Source organism: Hemicordylus capensis, chromosome 1 (genome assembly GCF_027244095.1).
Source record: "Hemicordylus capensis ecotype Gifberg chromosome 1, rHemCap1.1.pri, whole genome shotgun sequence".
Classification (NCBI taxonomy): Eukaryota; Metazoa; Chordata; class Lepidosauria; order Squamata; family Cordylidae; genus Hemicordylus; species Hemicordylus capensis.
Window position 1 is genome coordinate 431,019,050 of NC_069657.1, and position 14,685 is coordinate 431,033,734.

The following is a 14,685-nucleotide window of genomic DNA, read 5'->3' on the forward strand; positions in this document are numbered from 1 at the left end:
GAACAATTCTGAGGTTAATTATAAACCTATGACCAAAAAAACGCCCCCAAACAATCTTGGGAAATTAATTGATTAAACCCAAATTTCATGGATAGTGAGGATCATCATCTTAAAAATGAATGTGTAGCCTAACATTCTTTTTTATTTTGTAGTGTTCCAAGTCATACAGCAGGATGCGTTAGCATCATAGCAAAAAGTTTTAACTAATTCTGATTGGAAAAACAAATCACCCAGAATTTGCTTCCCAACTAAATGCTGTATGAAGCTTGATCTTATGAAGAAGATAAACTTTGGTTACAAATTGAGCAGATGGGCTGATCAGATTCCATTAAAGTATTTGCCATGGTATTCTATAAAATGACTCATGAGCATCTTTGTGTATTGTCATCATTACGTATTATGAAAGACAAATCCCTAGTCTGCTTTTGGTGGATGGCATCTAGACCTTCAGTGGAGTGGTGCTCCTCATGAGTGCAACTCTCCTTCCATTCACAGGAGCTTCCGGCAATGGAATGTTGCTATGTTGAAGGTCTGGATGCCACCCAATATTTCCAACTAAGGCATAAAAGCTACAATTTAGGAGAAATAATGTCATGTAATTAACCTGTATCAAATTATATGAAGGATGATATAACTGGTAATACTTACTATTTAGATGTATTATTATTAATTAATAAGTTTTATAGGAGTCTTAATATCAATATGGGGAATCAGTTTAAGATAAGAAATCATTATGGGGACCAATTATCAGCTTTTTTCACCAAGTGCTTTCAAAAAGTTCTCTTTGAAGTTAGCACAAAAGTTTATATCAGTGGTATCCTACAACTGAGAAGCTGAAAGAGATTTGCAAGATGAAAGAGCCAAAGTGTTGGCAATTTAGGTACTGATAAAACCAGTTTTGTATGTGTGTGATGGGCTGCCTAGAAATTAACTTTTATCAGGAAGCAAGAACTAAACATGGGGTCAGTAAAACTAGATGTATTATCCCATTAGCTTCTGAAGTTGTATTGTTTGGTAACGTTAACTTTTAACAATGACAAGCTACCTTGATAACACAGGGGTTTAATAAAATGAAGAATACAGCCAAACCAGCAACTTATGTATAAATTAGAGGGCACCCCCTAAACATATATAAATGATTTTTGTTAATGCAACTTGGGGGTCTTTTTTCCCAGGCCTCTGAAAATGTGGTTTAACCATGATGACTTATTTTAGAATTTATTTCTTTTATTAGGTTGAGCTTTGTCTTTAGTGGCTGCCTCTCTTCTGCACAGCAGCCACTGCCTGCCTGTCCTTCCTGAGGGTTGGGGAACCCTGGGGATCAAGGTAGGGCAGAACGTTGTGGGAGAGGGAATCCCCCCCCCCATGAGGTGGAAGTACTGTCTGCTTTGGGAAGGAGGGACATGGAAAGTACTTTGTGGAAACCTTCCCTAAGCACTACTTAGGACACAACCTAATCTTATAAACTGCATTTGTAGATTATATAGTTGAAGAGCAGGATAAAAACATACTAAACAGAAATAAACGTATTTCATGAAATATTGCACCAGTCAATGTAATTTAAGAAATATGGAAATAGATTTGTTATGGTAAATCTATGTATAGCACAACCAGATTTGCATAACTCCTTTTTAAAAATCAGTAGTCCTCCTAATCAATGTGTTTATAAGCATCCCTTCTGGCTACACTATGGCAAGAGATAGTCTCTGTATCACCATCCTGCTGCTCCCTTATTTATTTGAGGGCAGAAGCATCTTGCTGATACGACTTGGCTCTATTATGCCAGCCGCTCAGCATATGGTATCATAGGAAGCTGCCATATCCTGAGTCAGACCACTGGTCTATCTAGCTCAGTATTGTCTTCACAGACTGGCAGTGGCATTTCCAAGGTTGCAGGCAGGAATCTCTCTCAGCCCTATCTTGGAGAAGCCAGGGAGGGAACTTGGAACCTTCTGCTCTTCCCAGAGCAGCTCCATTCCCTGAGGGAAATATCTTACAGTGCTCACACTTCTAGTCTCCCTTTCATATGCAACCAGGGTGGACCCTGTTTAGCTAAGGCGATGTCATGCTTCCTACCACAAGACCAGCTCTCCTCTCCTGAGGGGAGAGGAGAGTGAGCTTAGAGCACAGAGAAACAAAGAGTTTCAAAATGACTTTATTGAGAATATAAGAAAAATGATTTCCCTCTCACATATGTTACTCAACTCTCTTATGTTGATTAAGAGTTTATAAAACATATATGTTCTACCTAATCTAACCAAACCAATTTCTCTAGTGGTTGTCAGAGCCACAATTATAACCAACTGTCAGGTCAAAGTTTTTTTTTTCCTTTCAAATTCCAAAAAGGTAAGAAGGGCACACCTCTGGACCCCTGAGAGGCTAGAGATTTTCCACCAAAGAAGGAGGCTGGTTCCCTCAATATAAACGTTCCAAGGTGATGATTAAGATCATGGTTTTGTAAACAAGTATGATGCAGCGGGGAAGCAACCTGCCTAGAAAGCAGGAGGCAGTTGGTTCAAATCCCTGTTGGTGTGTTTCCCAGACTATAAGAAACTCCTATATTGGGCAGCAGTGATATAGGAAGGTGCTGAAAGGCATCATTTCATACTACGCAGGAGAAGGCAATGGTAAACCACTCCTGTATTCTACCAAGAAAACCACAGGGCTCTGTGGTCTCCAGGAGTCAACACCGACTCAACAGCACAACCTTTCCTTTCCTTATGATGCAGTTAGGAGAATTGGGCTCAATTCTTAGCTCTGCTGATTCAGTGTCCTAAGAATCTTAGCTTTAATTTTTTCCACCCAAAAGGTCACATTTCAAGCCCTCAGGGGCTTGAAAACATGTAGAGCTGTGCAATGCCTGGTGAAACATCAAATTACAAGAGTGTGCACATGGAAGCTCAGCAGAATTTCTAGTAATCAGGGGAAAGGCACTTCAGTGTCCCCTCTCACTTATTAGTTCAACCTGAATTTTGCAAAATAAGCCAATATGCTAACATGTATGATTAATTCAAAAGTTGTGGAGTTCATTTGCTTTTTGTATGCAATATGACGACTCTGGTGCAGAGTTTTTACTTTGGTTTTTGGGTGTAGAATATATAACAGCCCTACTTAGAAAAGATCTTAAGAGAGACCAAGGGTAGGGATGTGCTTGAAATGTTTTAGCACCTCTATTTCTCGGTGCCAAAATGCTTCAAGCTGCCCCAGCTGAATTGTTTTGGCTGGGGGCTAGCGGGCACTTTACAAGGAGGAAAGTTACCTGCCCCTCCATTACAGCTGACCACTCAAGATGGTGTCTGCACATGCTCAGACACCATTTCCTGCAGGGAACAGGGAACTTCCTGTTCCTAAGCTAATGCAGCCAGCAAACAGAGAGCCCAGATGTTTAATACAAACAGTGCCACTGGGGCGGCATGGAGAGGCAGGTAAGACCTGCCTTCCTCCTTTTAGAAGTGCCCATTCTCCGCTGCCCTGGATATGCACGAAACGCTTCGTGCACATCCCTACCCAAGAGGCTGTTTCAGTTCCACACCAAAGCAGGACTAGGCATCCACCAGACCAGCTGACACTATCCAGAACACCAGATGTAACAAGCAGAGAGCAGGACCCTGAAGAGCAATCTCTTGCAGGTAACGACAGGATCATAGGAAGTCAGACCATTGGTCCATCTAGCTCAGTATTGTTTAGACATACTGGCAGCAGCTTCTCCAAAGTTACAGGCAGGAGTCTCTCTCAGCCATATCTGGAGATGCCAGGTAGGGAAGCTGGGATCTTCTGTATGCTAGCATGCAGATGCTCTTCCCAGAGCAGCCCCATCCCCTCAGGGGAATATCTTACAGTGCTCACATGTAGTCTCCTGTCCAAATGCAATTCCAGACTACAGGACAAGATAAATGTTGGCTCACAAGGATAAGGCCCAAGGTAATGACCCTGAAAGCAGTCAGAGAGCTCTCACCTAGGATGGCTGGTCATTCAGTGAGTTGTATCAGCACATTAGCACTACTGTGCCTACCTTGGCAATGACCTCCTTGGAGGAAATGATGGAGCGGATGAATTCAGTAGTGGGCTGCGCAGGGCAGTCAGAGATGGGACACGTGCAGTTCAGAATCAGGTTTTGCTCAATCCGAGTTGTCAAATACTCATTCCAGCAGGACTATTAGTAAATATAAATGAGAGGGAAGAGAATAAGGGAATTAGATCTAAAGATCCAGAGAGTAAACATCAGAGGCAGCATTGCTCTTGGTTGTATGCAGGGAAGGAAACTATTGGTCAAAACAAAAACCTATAAGCTATTTGTACTAAGCTATTGTTAGCCACCCCAAGCAGCAGTGTACTGAAGGAGAGGGGCATAATGAAATGAAATGAAATGAAATAGGACACATTCTCTTGTGGATCTGAATGGCAACATGACCTTTTGAACCCCAAACAGAGTGAACATATGATGAACAGAATGCAAGCAGATATTCAGTTGCGTGGGGGGGGGGAAGCAGGGGGGAAGCGCACCTCTATCTTCTCTAACACACTCCCATGAGAACTTCTGAAAAAATATGCAAGAAGGGGGAAGGATTCTCCCTACCACTTGGACTTAAGAGAGCAATCCTCACCTTACAGCAGTAGTGCATGCAGCAGAGGATGGGTGGATTGTCTGTTGTACTCAGCTGATTCACACACACTGGGCAGTGAGTGACAGGACTTGAGGGTGCCTGGGGGTTCCGCACTTGCAAACCCGAGGAAAACAGGAGCTGCTCTGGATCCTCAGTGTAGCGTTGAATCAGCACATCCACATTCCATTTACAGTGTATAAGCAGGTGCTGGGCTATATCTGCAGACACACTGAGCGTATCTGAGACCCTCTGCACTATCTGGTTCATTAGCCCATCAACCTCTTCCTGGTTCATTGTGCGTCCCATGGGCAACAACACAGTCTCCATCAACACCTCTTCTGTGCCAAGGCCAAAGGTGTCCAGCCTAGCAGAGAGAAAGACAGGTTGCTTACCAGTAACTGATGCTCCTTGAGTGGCCTTGCTGTGCAGAGACCACAGAGCAGGATTGATCAAAAACAGCATGTGGACATGGCCCCGCTCCTGATGTGCATCATACACTTAAGAGAGTTACCGGAAAGGAGAGAACTGGTTGCCCGTCTCTGTATCAGAAGGCATTTTTTTCTTCCAGCAATCAGCGTTCTGGAAGATGAGCTGAGCTTGGCCTCGGTGAGGTGTGGTGGGCTCTGTGGAGATGTACTCCAGGAGCTGAGGGCTGTCCTCCTGCCGCCGGATGTAGCCCTGGCTCAGCAGATGCAGGATGCAGGACAGCACATCGGTGCTGCTGCAGCAGAAGCTCAAGAATTTCGGAGCCAAGCCAGACTCCCACTTCTGGCAAGCATCAATCACCTGGGAGAGGCAGAAAGAGATCATCAAAGCCTGTTTTGGCTGCCAGATGGATTAAGCGACAGGGTTAGAGAGCCCTGCACTCCGTACCCTGAACACGAGGTTGTCAATGTGGATCTCTTTCTCTTCTTTCAAGATCTGGATGAGGAGGCAGCAGATGATGTTCCTCTTCCTCTCCAGAGCACTGCCCTCATTCTCTTCCACATTCAAGTATGTCTGTTTGGGCAACAGCCAAAGGCGCTGGCCAGACGCTTGGGCCAGCGTCCCCTCATTCAGCCTCAAGACACCTAGAACCAAGAGACATGGGACTTCAGATCAGCAAGGGCCTCCGTGGCTGCCTTCCATGGGGTCTGGCTGGGAAAGCGGACCTCAACCCCACTCTCCAGCAGGGCTTGGCAAACCACATGCTCCAGGGAAGCAGCTGAAAGACAAGTCCCCAAGTGCCTCCAAAGGCCAGCTTCAGACAAGCTTCCCAAAGCAGCTCCAGATCCCACTCCTCCTCCTCCTGCTGGGAAGTCCTTCCAAACTTACTTTGACTCTGGGTGAGGATCCCATTCTCCTTTGTCAATGGTTTCAGTGCATGGCCCAGGAGGACAGGGGAGAGGCCTGTGGCTTCTAACAGGGTCTCCAAAGAAACCTCCTAGAACCAATAAGAAAAAACAAAACAAGATGGAGGGAAGTACACAGAGAGTGAGGGAGACAAAGATATATCTGCCCTCTCTGAGCCCCTCTAAGTACAAATGTAGTAATGCAATAAACCCCCCACTTGCAAAGGAGACAGAGGCTGAATTGCAGGACACTGGCTCACAAGAAACACCTCCCGGACAGAGGAACCTCTAGGATAATGAAGAGACACTCAGTCCAGGCCTCGCCTTGATTTCAGCACCATTGACAAGTATGGAATAATAGGGTTACACTCCAGTAATCTCGGGAAAAGCCATCTTGGTCCCTCCCAGAGATTCCGTACATCTAAATATTCCGACTGAAGTCAAGACAGAAAATGCTGGTGGCTGCTGAAGCCCAGACCTTAGGAACCAGTAGCCACCTACAGCCCAAGTCCCTGGAGAATCAGGAAAGCTACCTGGCTGGAAACAGGTTGAAGAAGAGCAGAAGTCACTGATCTTATCCCACCTCGTCCTTCCCATAACCTACAGCTCATGGGCAACACTTCCAGATTGTATGACAAAGTGTGAACTAAATATATTTGCACCATGCAGGAATTGCCTCTACTAGAGTTTATTCAGAGACAGTTGAAGGTGGATTATGCCCCAGTGCTGAGCCAGTTCTTGGGACCTGATTCCATCAGTGTCCATAATGCAGTCCTATTGTCTCTGAGTGAAACCTAGTCTGCAGGAAGCTATGGTGGCAAAGGGTGGGAAACCCAAGGCAGTCAAGACCTCAGCGCCGTTGAAGCGAAGAAGGATGTACATCTGCAGGGTAGACACGTGCAGGATGCAACCCTGGTACTCAAGCTCAGCATGGCCCAGCCACGTCCACTGTAAGCGTCGGGGCTTCGAGTGCTCCAGCCCAAAGCGGCTCTGACCTGCAAGAGGCAAAGAGGTCAGTCACGGAGAACTCCACAAACAGCATTTCCCTGAGGGTTCCCCAAGCCCTCGTCTCCAGGCAGAGTGAGATCCTAGACCTCGTGGGACAGCAGCCATCATGGCAAAACTCACTACCTTGGAGGTCAACTGGCCCAAAAGGTAACAATACAAGAATTCCATCACACACTCTCTCTCTTTTCCTGTAGTATAGGCAGTCATCAGAAGTGGAGGGAAACACTCCCAACCTCTTCCTCACACCTCTCACTTGGTCTTTTAAAAATCGTACTTCTACTTCTCAAGTGCTGGGCCCTCCTCCTTCCAGCACTGGACCACAGATTTCTCCACCAGCTCATCTCCTTCAAGTGGCCAGCGCAACTGAGCCATTTTGGAAGGGCAGTATACAAATCAAATACATAGATAAATAAATAAACTAGGATGACATCCTCTCCCCACCTGGCAAGGCTACCCTCTTCCTTCCACTAAGCCTGGATCTCCTCTAGCACTAGCAATGATCTTCCCAGTTGTCCCTGAAATCCTATAGTCAGTCAGTTCCTCCAAAGAGGAGCCCTTAACACTGCCTCTTGGAAAAGCGACTCATATTTCTCCTTGGAATACCGTGTGGTCTCTTCATGGGAAGTTCAATGCCACTTGTTTCCCACCCAGAATCTAGAGGTGGACCAATACTGAACGGTCCACTACCAACTAAGCCGCCCAAGGCAGGCTGATGGCCTTGTAGGGATTGATCCCCCAACCCTGCCCAATCTGGCTGCCAGGACAGCCCCACACTCACTCTGGGTGTAGAAGTCAGCAAACTTGCCCAGGTCCTGACTCAGGGAAGGTGGGAAAAATCTGGCCGGGTCCTCCAGGTAGCAGAGTGGGGAGATGGTCCAGCAGCGCGGAGACAACGCCAGCACCTTCACCTCCGCCTCTACCTCCTGATGGAATGGCTCCACTTCCATCATCTGGGAGATAAAGGGGGCCAGTGTCAGGAGGCTCCTGGGTGGTGGCAACCAGGACCAGCGGTGGGGGGCTCGGCATCTGGCCCCACTTACCTCTCCCTCCTCTTCGCCTCCCCCATCCTGATCGAGTCCCAGCAGGTGTTGGTCGAGCTGCTGCAGCTGGAAGAGGTGGAACTGCTGCTGCTGCTCCTCCAACTCACTCAGGTTCTTCAGCATCTGCTGAGGGAAGCGGTTGGGGAAGCAGAGCCCAATGTGCTCCACCACCACCCTCTCCAGCCACGTCTTGCCCTGGGACAGGAGCCGGTCGCCCAGGTAGTACCTGGAGAGGGAAGGTGGGCAGGCAGGGTGAGGCAGGTGGGCAGGCAGGCTCCCCTCTCTTCTCATTCCCACAGGCGCCCCCCCCCAACAGCTTGTGTATGTATGTATGTATTGGTTTATTTCGGCCCAAGGCCAGCATACCCAACAGCTTGTGGTCCTCCCCCCACATGAAGGTCTAGGGCCTGCCTAGCCCACGTGCCAGACCCAAGCACCACCTGCTTGCTTCTGTCCTTCCAAAAGCAACCCAAGGGCTGAACTTGCACCCGTGGTGATTTTGTCCCACACCAGGCCGCCCTGGAGGTGCTTGGCTCCTGCTCTCCAAACACTTCCTCCGCTCCCTCATCCCACCCTCTGCCACCACAGAGGCCTCACCGGTAGAAGTGCTCAAAGGTGCTGGCCAGCTCCAGGCCCGAGAGGAAGAGGATGGGCTCCAGGCTCTGCTGCAGGCGCCGCAGCTTCTCCACGTTGCCCGAGTCCGCCCAGCTCTCCTGGATCCAGAGGTCGATGAAACGGGCAAACTGCTCGCTCACCTGGGAACCACAGGGCAGGAGATGCCAGATCAGCCAGGGAGCGGGAGATCCTCCAAGGAATTCCCCCCACCAGACTAGCAGCAACATCTCCAGGGAAGGGAGAAAGGCACTTTCTCTGGAGAACAGCCCACACGGCAAGGCACATGATGGGTTAAAGGGCAGCATGATGGGTTAAAGTGCAGGGGACTCAAGAGAGACCAGGGCTTCTGGCTCAGGGCCCTTGCAGTTCCTTCCAAAGGGCCTAGTCCAGGCATTGTTGGCCCTGCAGGTCATGCAGGACTACAACTCCCATCACCCCCAGCTACAATGGCCAGAGCCATTTAGGCTGGGGATGATGGGAGTTGTAGTCCAGTGCCATCTTGAGTCCCAGGGTCGAGAACCCTCCCAATGACCCATTTCCAGGACTGGGGGAGGTCCCCCAGGCCCTCCCACTCCCCACCAGCCCTCACTCACATGCATGGCAGTCAGGAAGGAGAGCTGCAAGAGCCCCCCCGAGAAGCCCTGGCACAGGGCCAGCATGAAGGACATCTGCTGCCCAAAGAGCTCCTCCATGGCGGTGCGGAGGCGCAGGTAGATGTTGCAGTATCGCTCCACGAAGTCGGGCATCTGCCACGAGGACTCCAGGAACCGCTTCACCTGGATAGAAACAGCAGCAGCAGCAGCAACATGAGAAGAGGCCCATCAGTATCTGGCTCAAAGAGGACTACGAGAAATCCGCGCGCGCACACACCCCCAGCAAGAGGGAGGCTTTTGCAAGGGCAGGTGCTGGTCTGCAAGTCGGATGCCATGGCTGGCTGCCTCTTGGGCTATTCTGAGAGCGACGCACACAGCAGCCATTGCTACTTCCGGTGACATCCGGTAAACGGTGGCACGGGGGTGGCAGGAAGGTACACTGCCGCTCCGACGGGCTCTTACATACTCGTGCACCAGCAGGGAAATGCATCAGAGAGGGGGGAGTGCACCCACCCCCGCCCTTAAAGCCATCCCCCCTCCCCCGCCATCAAACTTCGAACCGGCCCCGTCTTCGAACTGTAAAAGAGCCTCGGAACAGGTTCGTGCACATCCCTAGTATCTTGTAAGCAGCTGGGAGAACCTATGGGTGGGCTAGGAGGTGGGGTGGACAGATCAAAATCAAATTTTAAAAACCCAGCTAAGTCAGGAGCCTCACAAATGGCTGGGAATCAGGAATCCACCTTAGCCACCGAGATCCAGTCCTACTTTCCAGGCTCAGGCTTCGTGAAACTGCATCCCCATAAGAGCCCTTGAACAGGCGGGCAGGAAAAGGGCATGCAACAGCTCACCCCCGCCCCTGGGGAAAAGGCATGCACTAGGACCGCACGGTGGCTTGTTATGGAGAACACTGGCTTGCAGCGAGAGAGGGGGGGAGAGGGGGAGAGAGAGGGAGAGGGGGAGGGGGGGAGAGGGAGAGGGGAGGAGAGAGGGGGGAGAGGGGGAGGAGAGAGGGGGGAGAGAGGGGGGAGAGAGGGGGGAGAGGGAGGGTGGAGGAAGGGAGAGAGGGGGAGAGAGAGGGGAAGAGAGGGGGGGAGAGGGGGAGAGTCTGTGCTACTGAGCGAAGACCGCCCCTCCGAGCCCTCCCCTGCCTCTCGCTACTTGGCCCACACGCCTCCTGCTGCCGGCCACCCCTACCTGCTGCTGGACCACCCCTTTCCAGCACTGCGTGATGCCCGTCGTACTGCTGGGTTTCTTCACTACTGGCTTAAAAGCCCCAGAGCTCAACTCCTTGTTCTTCCCGTTCTTCCCGTCTGCAAAGTGGAGGTTGCAAACACTGATAAGGACTCCCAGGGCCCACGAGGACCACAGCCCCTACTAAGGCAGAGAGCATGAGGCGGGCCGCCCCGGATCTCTCGAGAGCCTTGCTCTGGAAGGGCCTGTCCAGCAAGAGCCACATGCCACCCACCCCGCCGTTCTGCCCTACAGGTCCCCTCCTCCTCCTCCCCCCACACACACTGCCCCTCTCACAGCCCCCTCGTCTCTTGCCTCTCCAGAAGGCTGACTTGCCCCTTCTGCTGCCTGTCTGCCCGGGGGTGGGGGGCACTCACTGGGTTTGACGGGGGGCTTCAGCTCCTCGGCCTCAGAGCTGCTCGAGTCCACGTGCACCAGCAGGTGGCTCAGACGCCGCACACGGGAGTTGAAGACGGCAGCTCGGCTCTTGCTGCTCCGGCCTGCCTCCAGGTTCTCCAGATACTGGCTCAGGAGCCACGAGAGGGGGCTGATGCCGCTGGCGTCTGGAAGGCCAGAAAGCGGCGGGGTCGGCAAGGGGAGGAGGGGCACGCATGACCCCCCTCCCAAGGGGGCCCTTGCCGGACGGGGGAGATCACATACCTGGGGAGGTGATGCTCTGCACCAGGGGGGTGATCAGGGCCTCCCAGCAGGTCTTGCCCAGTGCCTGGGCAGCCTCGTCGTCTGGGAGGAAGCGATCGGCAAAGACCTGCTCATGGCGCAGGGCGCTGTTCAGCCTGCAGCAGCAAAAGGGGCACAACGTGAACGACCGGCTTGGGAGAGACGCTGGATGTGGGGGGAAATGGGCGCAGTAATGTGGGCACGTGGTGTGCGACAAGGCAGGGCAGGAGGATGAACCACATTGGGGCGATACAGGTGAATAGGAGGATGCTGGCTCTTTCTGGATGAGGGAGTGGAGACTGCGGATGTCTGCCCTCTCCCACCACAGCGGGGAGCATCTCTAGCCTGCTCCCAAAGCTGCAATGCCCAGCATTTTCCGTTTGTAAACTGCTCCGGGTGAAATGCAAGGAGGCATTTCTGCTACCCAGACATCTCCTCTCTTGCCCCAAGGAAAGAGACTATGAGTGACACCTGACCTGTTGAAGAGCTGCAGAAGCTGCATCCGATCTTCTGAGATCTCCTGACACCAGGTGTGTGCCTTTGTGGTGTAGAAGAGGTAGGTGCGCCGGCACAGCTGCTCCTTGAAGATGGGCCAGAAGGTGGGCTTGGGACCCAGCACCTCAATGCCACGCACACGCGTGTCGATGCCACCCTGTGAAGGACACAATGTGCTCCAGTGAGGCAATGCTTGTAAGCCAAGTAACTCCCTGCCAGGTGCTTACATGCTTTCCAAGGAACTTTCCATGTGATAATTCAAAGTGTGTCTCAACCATGTTTTGACCACTGCACAATATTTAGCAAAACAGCTCAATATTACAGCCACATGCAAGAGCACAAAACGTGCATTACACTCTTTTAGGGACATAAGAAGCTGCCTTATAGAAAAGCAGCTACCCCTGCTAACTGGGCAAAGAGGCACCTTTTAATGTGGTGGTTCTCTTTAGTTAGCAGGGGGAGAGTAACTGGCCCTATCCAACCCCAGCACAGTACCTCCAATGACCTTTGCTGGTGTCTGTCTTATGTTTCTTTTTAGATTGTGAGCCCTTTGGGGACAGGGAGACATCTTATTTATTTATTATTTCTCTGTGTAAACCGCTTTGCAAACTTTTGTTGAAAAGTGGTATATAAATATTTTTCGTTGTTGTTATACAGTCAGACAATTGGTCTATCTAGCTTAGTATTGTCTACACAGACCAGCAGCAGCTTCTCCAAGATGGCAGGCAGAAGCTTCTCCCAGCCCTATCTTGGAGATGCCAGAGAGAGAACTTGGAACCTTCTGCATGTAACATTCAGGTGCTCTTCCAATGAGCTACAGCTTCATCCCCCAAGAGGAATATCTTACAGTGCTCACACGTTGTCTCCCATTCAAATGCAAAATAGGGAAGACCCTGCTTAGCAAAGGGGACAACAACAACAACAACAAATATTTATATACTGCTTTTCAACAAAAGTTTCCAAAGCAGTTGGAAGGAAGGAAGGAAGGAAGGAAGGAAGGAAGGAAGGAAGGAAGATGGATCAATTCATGCTTGCAAGACCAGTTCTCCTCCACATCTTGTAGTTTAGCTGCTGTTTATCTCTTCCAATCATTCTGGTAGCTCTGCACCCCTATGCATGGGTTGTGCAATAGGAATGCCTCACCTCCAAACCATTTTTTAAAGAAGTAAAGTTCCAAAATATAGCTCAGCATGCTTGAGCTGCAATGCAACCAAGAAGGAAAGGGCGGGTTTGTTTGCCACAAATCACATAAACTGTATCCTGTATACCTCCCTGTGCCACTCACACAACTGCTACAGTGGCAAAGAATCCATTATCTGTGTAAAGTATTGCATTTTCCCCAGGTACACAATTTAATCATTCAAGTCAGCTGCTTGGAAAATGCAGTACAGGAGAACCTCTATAAACGCCGACTCACCATCCGCAGTTTTACATATTCAAGGTCAGGAAAAATTCAACAAACAAAAGGTTAATTCTGTGTATCCAATGCAGCTAGAAATGACCATGGAGGTCATTTCTGGCCATTTTGTTAAACTGAGCCATTTCGTGGCTTGTTTACTTGAAAAAACCTGTGGAAAATTGCGGGGAAAAGCTAAAAGATCGGTGGTTTCTGGCTTAAGGGAGTATTGCTGGACCACTGGAGGCCCGCAGAGCATGGTAGGACACTTTATATTGCCCTACCAATGCCCAACCCCCCCCCCCATTTTTCCCTTTGAATTTTTTGGGCAATTTTCAGACCTCTGGGAACCTAACCCCCGCAATCCCATTGCCCTGATGACTCAGTATCCGCAGTTTCCATATCCGCAGAAATTGCAGAGAACAGAACCCTTGCGAGTACTGAGGTTCTCCTGTATTGCTAAAATAACATTATTCTGAGGAAAGATGATGGATGCTGCCCTTTTAAAACAAGCAATTGTGCTTTTAATGATCAAGAACTAACTATGCAGAAAAATCTAAATGAAGCTATTTCCTATTTGCTGCAGGCAGCAAGAGACCAGTATACATCCCTACCTGCTGGCAACGCTTGATTTTGATCTGTATGATAGGCCAGAAGCGGATCATGTTTTCTAGAAGAATCACTCTGCTTGCTGAAGGAAGAACATTCACCTGTTTGGGAGAAAAGAAGAGCTGAAGTCTCTATACAGAAGTGCTAGTTAATTTAATTAACACAATGAAATTGGGGCCTAGCCAGTAAAAGCAGACTTAACCATTTTGAAGAATATCAAGTTTCCAGTATGTGCACATATACTAGCAAGATCATGAGCAATGACTGAACTGAGGCCAATTCAGAGTTGGGAGTTTCTGCATAGATGCACATTCTTTTGTACAAGGTTGATCTGGGCATGGATCTCAGCAACATGGTGGGGAACCTTCCAACGTAAAGCCTTCCATTCCTGAAATTCATGCCCAGGTAAGAAGAGGCCAGCTTTAGAGAGAGGTTGCAGCACTCACAGTATTAAGCTCAGTAGTGATGTTGGATGTGTTCTCCCCTCCCATGACGACAATCCGAGCTGGCATGTAGCTGGAATCCTCACTAGCCACTAGCAAAGTCATCTGCCTGCAGCAGGAGAGAAACAGTGTCTTCTTCAGTGTTTGAGCCAAGCCTCTGGTGGAATCCTAGCATCACCGGAAAGCAGGAGAACACCTGCCTCAGCAAAGCAGCAGCATTTCATACCTGCCTGGCACAAGAAAAAGCTACAATTCTCACCTCCATCCCCAAAGAAGCAGATTCAACACAAGAAAACCAACTGGCCAACAAGCAGCTGAGCCGGTCATGTGAGGATGCCAGCTGCACATGCTTCAAGCACAGCCATATCCGTCTGTGTGGCAAAGTCTCAACCCCACCTGTCCAGAGATTCCTTACTAATCCCCAATAGGACCCACCTGACCACCACTCCACGGTGCATGTAGACATTGATGTAGTGGGAACCAGTGCTGCCATTCGACTCCCAGTATGTCTTTGGATTCCTGTCCGTCAGCTTGCTGGCACGATGGGGGTTGGAAGAGACTTCCACCCTCTCCCAACACTTATCCTCCTTCACTTCCACATTGGATCCTAGGTTAAAAATAATATTCTGTGTTGGAGAGAATC

The 14,685-nt window shown here is 49.7% G+C and overlaps 1 protein-coding gene across 2 annotated transcripts in view; it reads right to left on the reverse strand.

The window, feature by feature from the left end:
- The window catches only part of LOC128352424 (cullin-9-like), a 121,293-nt gene that overhangs the window by 14,146 nt on the left and 92,462 nt on the right, over positions 1-14,685 (reverse strand). For both annotated transcript variants that reach the window (XM_053313005.1, XM_053313008.1), the window contains exons 16-32: positions 14,478-14,649; positions 14,046-14,151; positions 13,605-13,700; positions 11,576-11,751; positions 11,082-11,215; positions 10,799-10,984; positions 10,386-10,501; positions 9,192-9,374; positions 8,581-8,738; positions 7,984-8,209; positions 7,722-7,893; positions 6,785-6,930; positions 5,919-6,027; positions 5,478-5,674; positions 5,116-5,390; positions 4,605-4,968; positions 4,013-4,153 (exon numbers count right to left, since the gene is read on the reverse strand). In XM_053313005.1, coding sequence (XP_053168980.1) covers positions 4,013-4,153; positions 4,605-4,968; positions 5,116-5,390; positions 5,478-5,674; positions 5,919-6,027; positions 6,785-6,930; positions 7,722-7,893; positions 7,984-8,209; positions 8,581-8,738; positions 9,192-9,374; positions 10,386-10,501; positions 10,799-10,984; positions 11,082-11,215; positions 11,576-11,751; positions 13,605-13,700; positions 14,046-14,151; positions 14,478-14,649 — 2,957 coding nt within the window. The remainder of the gene's footprint in view (positions 1-4,012; positions 4,154-4,604; positions 4,969-5,115; positions 5,391-5,477; positions 5,675-5,918; positions 6,028-6,784; positions 6,931-7,721; positions 7,894-7,983; positions 8,210-8,580; positions 8,739-9,191; positions 9,375-10,385; positions 10,502-10,798; positions 10,985-11,081; positions 11,216-11,575; positions 11,752-13,604; positions 13,701-14,045; positions 14,152-14,477; positions 14,650-14,685) is intronic.